At 42.5% G+C, this 13,316-nt stretch overlaps 1 protein-coding gene across 3 annotated transcripts in view; it reads left to right on the forward strand.

Moving 5' to 3' along the window:
- The window catches only part of ccdc85ca (coiled-coil domain containing 85C, a), a 60,789-nt gene extending 49,869 nt beyond the window's left edge, over positions 1 to 10,920 (forward strand). For all 3 annotated transcript variants that reach the window (XM_014194899.3, XM_014194909.3, XM_014194890.3), the window contains 2 exons: positions 3,660 to 3,851; positions 5,582 to 10,920. In XM_014194899.3, coding sequence (XP_014050374.1) covers positions 3,660 to 3,851; positions 5,582 to 5,671 — 282 coding nt within the window. In that variant the 3' untranslated portion in view covers positions 5,672 to 10,920. The remainder of the gene's footprint in view (positions 1 to 3,659; positions 3,852 to 5,581) is intronic.
- The last annotated feature ends 2,396 nt before the right edge of the window (positions 10,921 to 13,316 follow it).

A 13,316-nucleotide genomic window follows, 5' to 3' on the forward strand; every position in this document is an offset into this window, starting at 1 on the left:
TAATAGCATCATACGATAGTATTACAATGTGCGTGTATGTAGAGTGCGTGTGCTAGCGTGTGTGTGCGTATGCGTGAGTGTGTGCCTGGGTGTGTGTGTCTCTTCACAGTCCGTGTAGTTTTATAGTTTTTTTTAAATCAGATTTAACTTCTTGCATGAGATACTTGATGGGGAATAAAGTTCCATGTAGTCATGGCTCTGTGTTGTACTATGCATTTCCCAGAGTCTGTTCTGGACATGGGGACTGTGAAGAGACCCCTGGTGGCATGTCTTGTGGGTTTTGCATGGGTGTCTGAGCGAGAGCTGTCATTTGAACAGACAGCTCAGTGCTTTCAGCATCTCTCACAAAGACAAGTAGTGATGCAATCAATCTCTCCTCTACTTTGATCCAGGAGAGGTTGACATGCATGCCATTGATGTTGGCTCTCAGAGTACATTTAAGGGCCAGCCGTGCTGCTTTATTGCTTATGTCTCTCTTTGTGGCCCATGACCGTATGACTGGGCAGAAGTCCAGGTGCGATAAAACTAGGGCCTGTAGGACCTGTTTTGTTGATAGCGATGTGAAGAAAGGAGAGCAGCTCTTTATTACAGACAGACCTCTCCCCATCTTAGCTACCGTTGTGTCAATATGTTTTGACCATGACAGTTTATAATCCAGGGTTACACCAAGCAGTTTAGTCACCTCAACTTGCTCAATTTCCACATTATTTATTACAGGATTTAGTTGAGGTGTAGGGTTTAGTGAATAGTTTGTCCCAAATACAATGTTTTTAGTTTTGAAATGTTTAGCACTAGCTTATTACTTGCCACCCATTCTAAAACTGACTTCAGCTCTTTGTTAAGTGTTGCAGTGATTTCACTTGCTGTGGGTAGCTGATGTGTATAATGTGGAGTCATCAGTATACATAGACACACAGACTTTACTCAATGCCAATGGCAGGTCATTAGTAAAGATTGAAAAAAGTAAGGGGCCTAGGCAACTATCCTGGGGAATGCCCGACTCTACCTGGAGTATGTTTGAAAGGCTTCCATTAAAGAACACTCTCTGTGTTCTGTTAGACAGGTCACTCTCAATCTACAATATAGCAGGGGGTGTAAAGCCATAACACATACGTTTTTCCAGCAGCAGATTATGATCAATAATGTCAAAAGCTGCACTGAAGTCTAACAAAACAGCTCCCACAATCTTTTTATTATACATTTCTGTCAGCCAATCATCAGTCCTTTCTGTAAGTACGGTACATGGTGAGTGCCCATTCCTATACTGTAAGCATGCTAAAAGTCAGTTGGTAATTTGTTTACTGTGAAATATCTTTGTATCTTGTCAAACACAAAAAAAAATCTAAAGTTTACTAAGGGTTGGTAGCAGACTGATTAGTGGGCTGTTTGAGCCAGTAAAGGGTGCTTTGCTATTCTTGGGTAGCGGAATGACTTTTGCTTCCCTCCAGGCCTGAGGGCACACACTTTCCTGTAGGCTTAGATTGAAGAGATGGCCAATAGGAGTGGCAATACAGTCCGCTATCATCCTCAGTCATTTTCTATCCAAGTTGTCAGACCCAGGTGCCTTGTCATTGTAATTTGTTCACCTCTTCCACACTCCCTTTACGGAATTCAAATGAGAATGCATATCTTTCATAAGTTGGTCTGTTATGAATGGATGTGCTGGTTCAGAGTTTGTTGTTGGCATGTCATGCAAATGTTGCCAATGAAAGAATCATTAAAGTAGTTGGCAATATAAGTGTGTTTTGTGATGAATGAACCATCTGATTCAATGAAGGATGGAGCTGAGTTCGCCTTTTTGACCAAAATTTCATTTAAGGTGCTCCAAATATTTGTACTATTATTCTTTATATTATTCTTCATATTTGCTTATTGTTTGACATAACTTGTGTGTTACTTCAATACGTGTTGCCAGGGGCTACCTATGATGGGTAGAGAGAGAGCCCACCGGTTGAATCAATGTTGTTTCCACGTCATAAAAAAAATTAATTGATCATTGTGATGAGGTTGTGTCATCTTGAAAAAACGTATTTGGATTTGAAAAAAGTAATCAACATTCTTTTCACCCAACTTTAAACCCGAAATCCAATGACATGGTGAAATTTTAAATTGATTACACCAAATGTAAATCAAAACTAGACGTTGAAATTGTAGAGGGGTCGCCCCCATCCCATACATACCCATACATCCGTCACAAGAAAACATTTGCCCAGCGATCGTGATCCCACCTCTGTAGCACTGACTGAGGCAAAGTCACGACTTTCTCACATAGCAAGAGAGCAATCAATCAAATGTCAAAGTCACGACTTTCTCACATAACAGAGAGCAATCAATCAAATGTCAAAGTCACGACTTTCTCACATAACAGAGAGCAATCAATCAAATTTCAAAGTCAATCAAAGTTGTTTCTGACGCAGAAGCAGTGATTCTCTATGTTGTAAAAATTGTTGGTTGAAAATATTTGTCCTTTAGAGCCTCTCTTTATGTTTTCTTTTAGACTTTCTTATCATCTTTGCTCAGGCTACGTCCCAAATGGCACTCTATTCCCTTCATCAGTGTGTCCCAACCCTGGTGTTCCTCCAGTACCCCTAACAGTAAACATTTGTATTGTAACCTTGGACAAGCACACCTGAATCAACTTGTCAACTAATCATCAAGCCCTCAATGAGCTGAATAAGGTGTGTTTATCCAGGGCTACAACAACAATGTGTATTGTTGGGGTTACTCGAGGACCAGGGTTGGGAAACACTACCCTACATAGTGCACTACTTTTGACCAGAGTCATATGGGCCCATGTCAAAAGTAGTGCACTATACAGGGAATAGGGTGCCATTTGGGACGCACATAAGTATGGTGTGTCTGTGTCGGTGTTCTCTGAGTATTGATACTGCGTATTGATACCAACTGTGTAATGTTAGACTGGCAGCCCGATCAGGTTCACTTCCCTCCTCTTCCATAATGCCTCTACACCATTGACTATGGGCCTGTTGTTATTGCACTCTCAGCTTTATGTGTGTCGCTCACACTCTGGTCACACTCTTCCTCTTCCTCTTCATGCTCTCTCTTCTCTATCTCTCTGTCTCTCTCTCTCTCTATCGATCTCTCTTTCCCTCTCTTTTCTCTCTCTCTCTCTCTCTCTCTCTCTCTCTCTCTCTCTCTCTCTCTCTCCCTTTATCCCTATATTCCTTTATCCCTCTCTCTCTCTGCTCAGGGGGACCGGTGATGGAATGCTGGTTGGGATGGTTGAGGATTTAACGCTAGAGTGGTGCTCAAAAGGCTGTGACTGAGCAAAGCTGGGATAGAACCAGAGATGGGGATAACTAAGTGCTTGGACAGTGAGAGCTGGGAATGAATAGGATAGAGCTGGGATAGATAGGGCCCCTCCTCCTGTCTCTCAACGACCTCTTTTTGCATTAGCTGTGACCCAGAGATGGAGAGACACAGGAGAGTAGAGAGTTTGACCAGGGTCAGGAAAGACCAGGGGAGATGAAAGTTGTAATGAGCTGATTAAACCAGGGATTTACCCTCCTTTAGGGGTCTGGGTTGGTGAACTATAGTTCCCCAGGGAGAGAGAGAAGGGAGGTGGGGGGATTAATTTAGATTGCTCACATCTCTGAAAATAAAGTATGTGTGTGACCACTCTGACCATCTCTCCCCAGGGCTCCGGTAGGACCCCTAGTGGTGAGCCGTCCCCCCCAGCAGACTACCTCCCTGTGGGCCAGAAGCCCGAGGCTGTGGTCCATGCCATGAAGGTGCTGGAGGTCCATGAGAACCTGGAGAAGAAGATCCCTGAAGACTACGACAAGGACCTCAGTGAGAAGGAGAAGGCCATCGTCAGGGAGATGTGTAACGTAAGGAACTCTCTCCTCCCTCCCTCCCACACGACCTCTCTCGCCCCCTCTCACTTTTACTCTCTCTCTCTCCCTCACTCGTTTCCTTTCGTCTCTCTTCCTCTCTCCCTCTCCTATCCCAAAAAGCTAATAATGAGAGCTTGATGAAGATACGAGGGGACTGTCGAGTTGCAGCTTCCTCTCTCTCTCTCTCTCTCTCTCTCTCTCTCTCTCTCTCCCCATTTCTGTTTGTTTGCCTGTCAGAATCACAAGCATGCCATCGCTTTGACGGAGGGCAGTGTTTAAATTATTGCACAATTACCCTCCCTCCCTCCCTCCTCCCTCCCTCTCACCTCTCCTCCCCCTCTCACCCCCTGGCTTCCCCCTGCTTTAATTGGAGGCTCCCATAAAGGAGCCGTAGTGTTAACGACACACTTGTCTGCACAATTAAAATAACTTCACTGGGAGAAACAATGGAAGCTCCTATTGAGGCCTTTTAAGCCTCCGAGTTCTATTCTCCGTGCTATATACACCTCCCAGGCCTAGGATAGGCCAGGATAGGACAGGATAGGATTGGAAGGCTAGGAGGATAGGACTATGGGATAGAAGCTACAGGCCCCTCCCCATTCTCTCATCTCAACATCACATCCTCCGTCCACCCCCACAAATGTAGGCTCAAAATGGCATTCTATTTCCTTGATAGTGCACTACTTTTGACTAGAGCCGATAGGGTTAGTGTAATATTAAAGGAATAGGTTATCATTTGGGCCACAACCATACAGCCTGAGACAGTGGAGTGGGGTACTCTGGGACCCGTGTGTCACGATCGTCGTAAGAACTGGACCAAGGCGCAGCGTACGTAGCGTTCCACATCTTTATTACAAAGTGAAACTTCAGCAAATACAAAACAATAAACGAACAAACGAAACGTGAAGCAAGTGAAGTGCTCACAGGCAACTGCACATAAACAAAACAAGATCCCACAAAACACAGTGGGGAAATGGCTGCCAAAATATGATCCCCAATCAGAGACAACTATAACCGGCTGCCTCTGATTGGGAACCATACCAGGCCAACATAGAAATAAAACAACCTAGATTACCCACCCTAGTCACACCCCGACCTCACCAACATAGAGAATAAAAGGCTCTCTATGGTCAGGGCGTGACACTGTGTGATGACACTTTTCTTGCAGGGACGACCCCAGGCCCTTCTAGTCTTTCAGCACTAAGTGATGCCTGTTGGTTTTTCCGGACAGAGCTCTGTACATGGAAGAGACACAGAGCACATGGAGGCACAACGCAACTATTTACAGTCAAGTATCCCATCAACCATAAAGAGATTAATACACCAACATCCTGGTGAGGTCTATGTTACATGGTCCATCTTGGAGTTGGGAGTTATGTGTTTTACAACTTTTGTTTTGTCCCTAAGGTTGCATTGTGTGCTCAGATTATGTGGAACATACATTTTGGTAGACTGTTATTGGCTGGCTGGATTGATGGATTCCAGTCTCTGTGACCTCCCTTTGTAGACCCCAACAACACACAGGTCATAATAAAATGTTCGACAATAAAAAGCTTTATATAACAGTGTTTTCAAACCTTATTAGTATAATTAGTACTAAATGTCCCTACCACCTGGCATTTCTAGAGACCCTCACTCATCTTAAAGGGCTGGATATACTGTAGTATATCCATTGTATGACAGTGTTGTGTAACAGTGTTTCCTGTCCTGTGTTGTGTTCTCAGGTGGTGTGGCGTAAACTGGGTGACGCTGCGGGCTCCAAGCCTTCAATCCGCCAGCATCTCTCTGGGAACCAGTTCAAAGGGCCTTTGTAGTCCCTATGACGACATTAACCAGCACTCAAACGAGACAAACGGACAGACAAATAAATAAACAACAACAACAATGGATCCTCAGCACTGACTGGACAAAGGGGCACATCTCAAATGACCCTCTCCTACTCTCTCAGCACTATGACCGTGGCTAGATGATCCAGACAGCCCCTAACCTAAACCCAGCCCACTGCCTCTGCATCTGTGATATCCATCTTTAGCCTCCCTTAACCTCATGCCCTGGTGGATATTGGAATGGTGACCTGACCTGGGTAGTGGCTACAAACAATTTCAGATTAGGGCAAAACAGACCGTGGCGACGAACGCTTTTGGAAACAGCGGGTGGCCGTCCTATCGCCTCCACAGCACAACAGAACATCTGACTTCATTTTCTGTTCAATGCCTGACTATTCTAAATGTTGAATGGCCACCGTCAGTTGACAGTTATGGTGTGTTTTTAAAGAAGAGGAAGATGAGGGGAGGATAGGGGCATGAAGCATGAATTACCAACTAAACTGCCCCTTACAACCTCACAACCAGTCACTACAGTACTGAGCTACTATACCTGTGACCTGTTCTACAGTACTACACCTGCCATCCCAACCAGACACTACAGTACTGAGCTACTATACCTGTGACCTGTTCTACAGTACTACACCTGACAGTCCCAACCAGTCACTACAGTACTGAGCTACTATACCTGTGACCTGTTCTACAGTACTACACCTGACAGTCCCAACCAGTCACTACAGTACTGAGCTACTATACCTGTGACCTGTTCTACAGTACTACACCTGACAGTCCCAACCAGTCACTACAGTACTGAGCTACTATACCTGTGACCTGTTCTACAGTACTACACCTGACAGTCCCAACCAGTCACTACAGTACTGAGCTACTATACCTGTGACCTGTTCTACAGTACTACACCTGACAGTCCCAACCAGTCACTACAGTACTGAGCTACTATACCTGTGACCTGTTCTACAGTACTACACCTGACAGTCCCAACCAGTCACTACAGTACTGAGCTACTATACCTGTGACCTGTTCTACAGTACTACACCTGACAGTCCCAACCAGTCACTACAGTACTGAGCTACTATACCTGTGACCTGTTCTACAGTACTACACCTGACAGTCCCAACCAGTCACTACAGTACTGAGCTTGAGTCCAACACCATCTCCACCCAATGTCTCTTTTTGTGTTTGTAAATGTTCACCTACCAAGTGTTCAAGACTGACAACCACTCTAGGACGGACTATTCTACTACAGGCCCTGTTCTGTTCTTGACTTTGCTTCCATGACTTCTCCACAGGCAACTGACTGACAACTGCTGACAACCTACTTTTAATATGAGGAAAAATCCTGGAAATGTTCTGATGTAATTTCCTTTGGTGTATAGTCACAAGCCATAGGTTTATATGACTTGAAACCTAGCTGCTCTAGCCTACTGTTTAATAGTGTAGTCCCCCTTTTGCCTGAGCAAGAAGTATGTGTTCAAGTGTAGACAGAATTTATTTCAAAGTGTTTAACTAAATTCTAGCACCAAGTCCGTTATGTGTAATAAAATATAGCCCTGTTTAAAAAAAGTTATAATTGAAGACCATGTTTGTTTGCGCCTCAAGTGGAACCCTATTCCCTATACCAACACTATATAGGCATTAGGGTGCCATTTCGGATGCACACATTGTAACTAAGTACAGAAAGTGGAACACTGAGATCAGTTTCATACCCTGTGTTTCAAAGGTTTCCTCCCAGGCAGAAAGCTTATAGCCTGGGTAGGGTCTGTTTATGCTGTCCTGCCAACTCCTAGAATTGTTATGCCAAAAATGTTACATTTTAGTCATGTAGCAGGCACTCTTTTCCAGAGCAACTTACAGAGCAACTTACAGTAGTGAGTTCATACATTTTCTCATACGGGTCCCCTGTGGGAATCAAACTCACAACCCTGTTGTTGCAAGCACCATGTTCTACCAACTGAGCCATACAGGGCTTGACAATGGCTGCAATGGAGTTGGCAAAGGACAAACAGTTCTCGGACCAGGCTTGAAAGCTTAGCCTGTCAGACTATTAACTGAAACCTTAAGTCGAGGAAGAGTTTTGTTTCATGCATAATATAGTGTCGCTTCTGATGATTGATCATGGATTAGAAAGTCAGGATCTTGCTAGATGGAATTGGACTTTGAATGCACAATCTGAATTTCTAATGTATGACAATCGTTGAAACGGTTTTGAAAACAACTGTTATTTTGACCAGTCCTAAGTATTCCTCTATGAGCTCTTATAGGAAGCATACCTTATGAAGTCTCATTGGAGACTATGTATACTATACGAGGTCTCTTAGCTGGGTCCGATGTATACTTTATAAGGTGTCTTAGCTGGCGCGTACATTATGATGTGTTAGGCCCAATGTGTGCTCTATGAAGTCTCAGAGATGATCACTGTGCACAATGAAGTCTCCTAGAGTCCCTATGTCTGCTCTATAAAGCCTCATAGCTGTCATCTCCATAGTAGCACTTCAGTGTACAATCCACTGATACGCGCCGATTATGTGGACATCGATTAAGGCAGCCTCCCCACCTCTCTGATTCAGAGGGGTTGGGTTAAACGCGGAAGACACATTTCAGTTGAATACATTCAGTTGTACAATTGACAAGGTATCCCCCTTTCCCTTTCCCCTTCCCCTTTCCCCCACTGCGTAGCTAAATTAAGCTTCATAGCTGTGTTCTATACTCTGTGGCACCTCCTAGCTGATTGCTGTGTATTTGAGTTATCTCAGTATTGTATGGTGAGGGCTAATAGATAAGCTACATAACATTGCCATGAGACTGACACAACAGATGACATAACAGATGTCATTAAGAGTTATAGCAATATAACAAACAGATGTCATTAGGAGTAATAACATACACTACATGAGCAAAAATATGTGGACACCTGCTCGTCGAACATCTCATTCCACAATCATGGTCTTTAATATGGAGTTGGTCCCCTCTTTGCTTCTATAACAGCCTCCACTCTTCTGGGAAGTCTTTCCACTAGATGTTGGAACATTGCTGCGGGGACTTGCATCCATTCAGCCACAAGAGCATTAGTGAGGTTGGGCACTGATGTTGGGCGATTGGGCCTGGCTCGTAGTCGGCGTTCCAATTCATCCCAAAGATGTTCGATGGGGTTGATGGCAGAGCTCTGTGCAGGCCAGTCAAGTTCTTCCACACCAATCTCGACAAACCATTTCTATATGGACTTTGCTTTGTGCATGGGGGAATTGTCATTGCTGTAACAGGAAAGGGCCTTCCCCAAACTGTTGCCACAAAGTTGCAAGCACAGAATCAGATTCGTCTGTCGGACTGCCATTTGGTGAAGCGTGATTCATCACTCCAGAGAACGCGCTTCCACTGCTCCAGAGTCCAATGGCGGCGAGCTTTAAACCACTCCAGCCGATGCTTGGCATTGCACATGCTGATCTTAGGCTTGTGTGCGGCTGCTCGGCCATGGAAACCTATTTCATGAAGCTCCCGACGAACAGTTCTTGTGCTGAAATTGCTTCCAGAGGGAGTTTGGAGTGTTGCAACCAAGGACAGACAATTGTTTTGCGCTACGCACTTCAGCACACGGCGGTCCCGTTCTGTGAGCTTGTGTGGCCTACCACTTCGCGGCTGAGCCGTTGTTGCTCCTAGACATTTCCACTTCACAATAACAGCACTTACAGTTGACCGGGGCAGCTCTAGCAGCTCTAGCAATTTGATGAACTGAGTTGTTGGAAAGTTGGCATCCTATGACGGTGCCATGTTGTAAGTCACTGAGCTCTTCAGTAAGGCCATTCTACTGCTAATGTTTGTCTATGGAGATTACATGGCTGTGTGCTCAGTTGTATACACCTGTCATCAACCGGTGTGGCTGAAATAGACGAATCCACTAATTTGAAGGGGTGTCCACATACTTTTGTATATAGAGTATATGACTATGTATATGATATCTTACCTATAAGGGTTCAGGAGTTGTATGTAAAACGAATGAAGTCTGATAGCTGTGCTGAGTTGTATGCATATGTAAGGCCAGTGAATAATGTATATGAGTACTCATAAGAGTCTTATATACTGTATGAGTTCTCTTGGCTAGGCTGAGGTCTGAATAGGCAGTTATAAACTGTTAAAAGACACTTGCTGCATTCTCTCGGATTTGTGTTCTAAAATCTGAACTAAAGGTTTGCTGTCAGATTGGTAAATTAATCTGAATTGAGTTTGACACATTGTCAATCTATATAGGGGTATAATAAATGTATACCCTTTTTTGTGTTATACAGAAGGGTGTGTATAAATTTACGTTTACACATCCCCATGAATTCTGGGTAAAAATCATTCTAATTGGAGAGAATATACTGTATTAATAAGTGCACTACCTTATTCCCTATTTAGTGCTCTACATTTGACCAGAGCCCTATTTACCTTGGTCAAAAGTAGTGCACTTATTAGGGAATAGGTTACCATTTGGGATGCACCCGCTGTGTTTCAGTGTTGTTGAGGAGTCTGGATGCAGCAGATGACTTTGAACAGTGACGGACTGACTGTGTGTTTGACCGGACTCATAACGTACAGTATAAGTGCTGTGTGAACAAAATGAGCAGGTATCAACAAGGAAAAGGTTCATATATAATATATGAAGTAAATTCCTGATATATGAGGATAATTCTGTTTGAATCAAGGACCGCGAGAAAAACATATACTGTTCTGTACAGTGTTGTCTTTAATAGTCAGGCATTGATGACGAAGGAGTTTCCTAATGGAAAATTGTATGAATAAGTGTCCGTACACACTCAAAGTCTTCACAAATTAAACTTTTGCAAAAGTGACCTTGTTCTTAAACAGATAAGTCTACACGCAACGACTGACTTTTATATTTGTTCATTTGAAAGCACAAAGTTATGATTAAAAGTTTGACTATTTTCCTATTGTTACATTCAAACACACTGCTTCTTTATCTCTCTATGTTGAACCGGTGATAATTCTATGTTCTTTTTTCAGCCTCTTTTTCTGTGATACATAGTTTAAGGTATCCTAGGATATACTGTGCTGTGTACATACATGCGTACTCCTGTAGCATACAATGAACTAGCATGCCTTTATATTTTTTTCACAAGCTGTATGTAGCTGAAATTGGACTGTTATTATAGCAAATTTAAAATGTGAAAACTGAAGTAAGCCGCTTTTAAATTTTTAAATAAAATTGAAGTATACTTTCTTTTTAACCCCTTGTGTGTTTGTCAGTTGTGAATGTTGATGAAAGTGTAAATTACTGATACCTGTATATACAGTCCCAGTGGAAAGTTTGGACACCTATTCATTCAAGGGGTTTTCTTTATTTTTACTATTTTCTACATTGTAGAATAATAGTGAAGAAATCAAAACTATGAAATAGCACATATGGAATCATGTAGTAACCGAAAAAAAGTGTTAAACAAATCAAAATATATTTTATATTTCAGATTCTTCAAAGTAGCCACGCTTTGCCTTGATGAAAGCCTCGCACACTCTTGGCATTCTCTCAACCAGCTTCATGAATGGAATGCATTTCAATTAACAGGTGTGCTTTGTAAAAAGTTAATTTGTGCAATTTCTTTCCTTCTTAATGCGTTTGAGCCAATCAGTTGTGTTGTGACAAGGTAACAGACACATCTCAACATCAACTGTTCAGAGGAGACTGCATGAACCAGGCCTTGATGTTCAAATATCTGTAAAGAAACCACCACTAAAGGACACCAATAATAATCAGAGACTTGCTTCGGCCAAGAAACACGAGCAATGGACATTAGACCGGTGGAAATCTGTCATTTGGTCTGATGAAATGTAAGATTTCTGGTTCCAACCGCTGTGTCTTTGTGAGACGGATGATCTCCGCATGTGTTGTTCCCACCGTGAAGCATGGAGGAGGAGGTGTAATGGTGTGGGGGTACTTTGCTGGTGACACTGTTGGTGATTTAATTAGAATTCAAGGCACACTTAACCAGCATGGCTACTACAGCATTCGGCAGCGATATGCCATCCCATCTGGTTTGCGCTTAGTGGGACTATCATTTGCAAGCCTCCCCCTTTTTCCTACAAACAATACAATGGTCATTATGGCCAAACAGTTCTATTTTTGTTTCATCAGACCAGAGGACATTTCTCCAAAAAGTACGATCTTTGTCCCCATGTGCAGTTGCAAACCGTAGTCTGGCTTTTTTATGGCGGTTTTGGAGCAGTGGCTTCTTCCTTGCTGAGCAGCCTTTCAGGTTATGTCGATACAGGATTCATTTACTGTGGATATAGATACTTTTGTACCTGTTTCCTCCAGCATCTTCACAAGGTCCTTTGCTGTTGTTCTGGGATTGATTTGCACTTTTCGCACCAAAGTACGTTCATCTCTACCTTCCTGAGCGGTATGACGGCTGCGTGGTCCCATGGTGTTTATACTTGGGTACTATTGTTTGTACAGATGAACGTGGTACCTTCAGGCGTTTGGAAATTGCTCCCAAGGATGAATCAGACTTGTGGAGGTCTTGGCTGATTTCTTTTGATTTTCCCATGATGTCAAGCAAAGAGGCAGAGTTTGAAAGTAGGCCTTGAAATATATCCACAGGTAAACCTCCAATTGACTCAAATGATGTCAATTAGCCTATCAGAAGCTTCTAAAGCCATGACATCATTTTCTGGAATTTTCCAAGCTGTTTAAAGGCACAGTCAACTTAGTGTATGTGAACTTCTGACTTCAATTGTATTCACACACACACATAAAAAGAAAAGATGGCTAACAAGCAACCTTCAAATTTAAGGAAGAGAGGAAGGATGCCGTTACTAAAGTGTTCATTCAGTACTGGTACTGTATGTATATATATATATACACATATATACACAAAACAGAGGCGGGGCGATCATTTTGTTATTGTTTCATCAGTGGATTTGCCCTTTAAACAGCTGCATATTATCAAGGTATCAAAGTGGCACCAACAAAAAGGTAAACAATAGGCCTATATCAAATGCAGCATATGGCATTCAGTTTTCACATGTACATAGCACTTTTCAGTAATGCTTAAAGCATACCATTCCATGAGGCAGCATCTATTTTTCAAATCATATCAATGAGCCCAATCAGTCCTCCATGACAACAAAATCATAAACAACAGAGTAGCGCTGGCTAATAAGTCCTTAGTTTTGAGGTCATGCCCAGGTAAAACAATTTGGCTAATCTATACTTCCATATTTCTAAGTCCTACTCTTGAAGATCAAGGGGTAAACATTATTGGAATGACTGGAATTCTGATAGACTTTGTTTTTTAATGTAAAGATAGAATTTAATCGTATTATTATATGTGGTAGCACGTGATGTGTTAGAAGAAGGCTACATAACCAACCCATAAAGTAACATTTTACATCAATATATTGCCAGCTATGTAAACTTTAACATTGATTTATCCTGCAATAGATGTCACTCAATTACACAAATTTTTGTCTTCTTCTAATTCCTCTCAAGGGGAAAGTAATCTAAAAGTAACTGAATGCAATCAGATAATGTTACTGATTTTGGGTAATCCAAAAGTTACGTTACTGATTACAATTTTGGACAGATAACTAGTAAGTAACGGATTACATTTAGAAAGTAACCTAC

This window comes from Salmo salar, chromosome 01 (genome assembly GCF_965601325.2).
Source record: "Salmo salar chromosome 01, fSalSal1, whole genome shotgun sequence".
NCBI classification, from domain to species: Eukaryota; Metazoa; Chordata; class Actinopteri; order Salmoniformes; family Salmonidae; genus Salmo; species Salmo salar.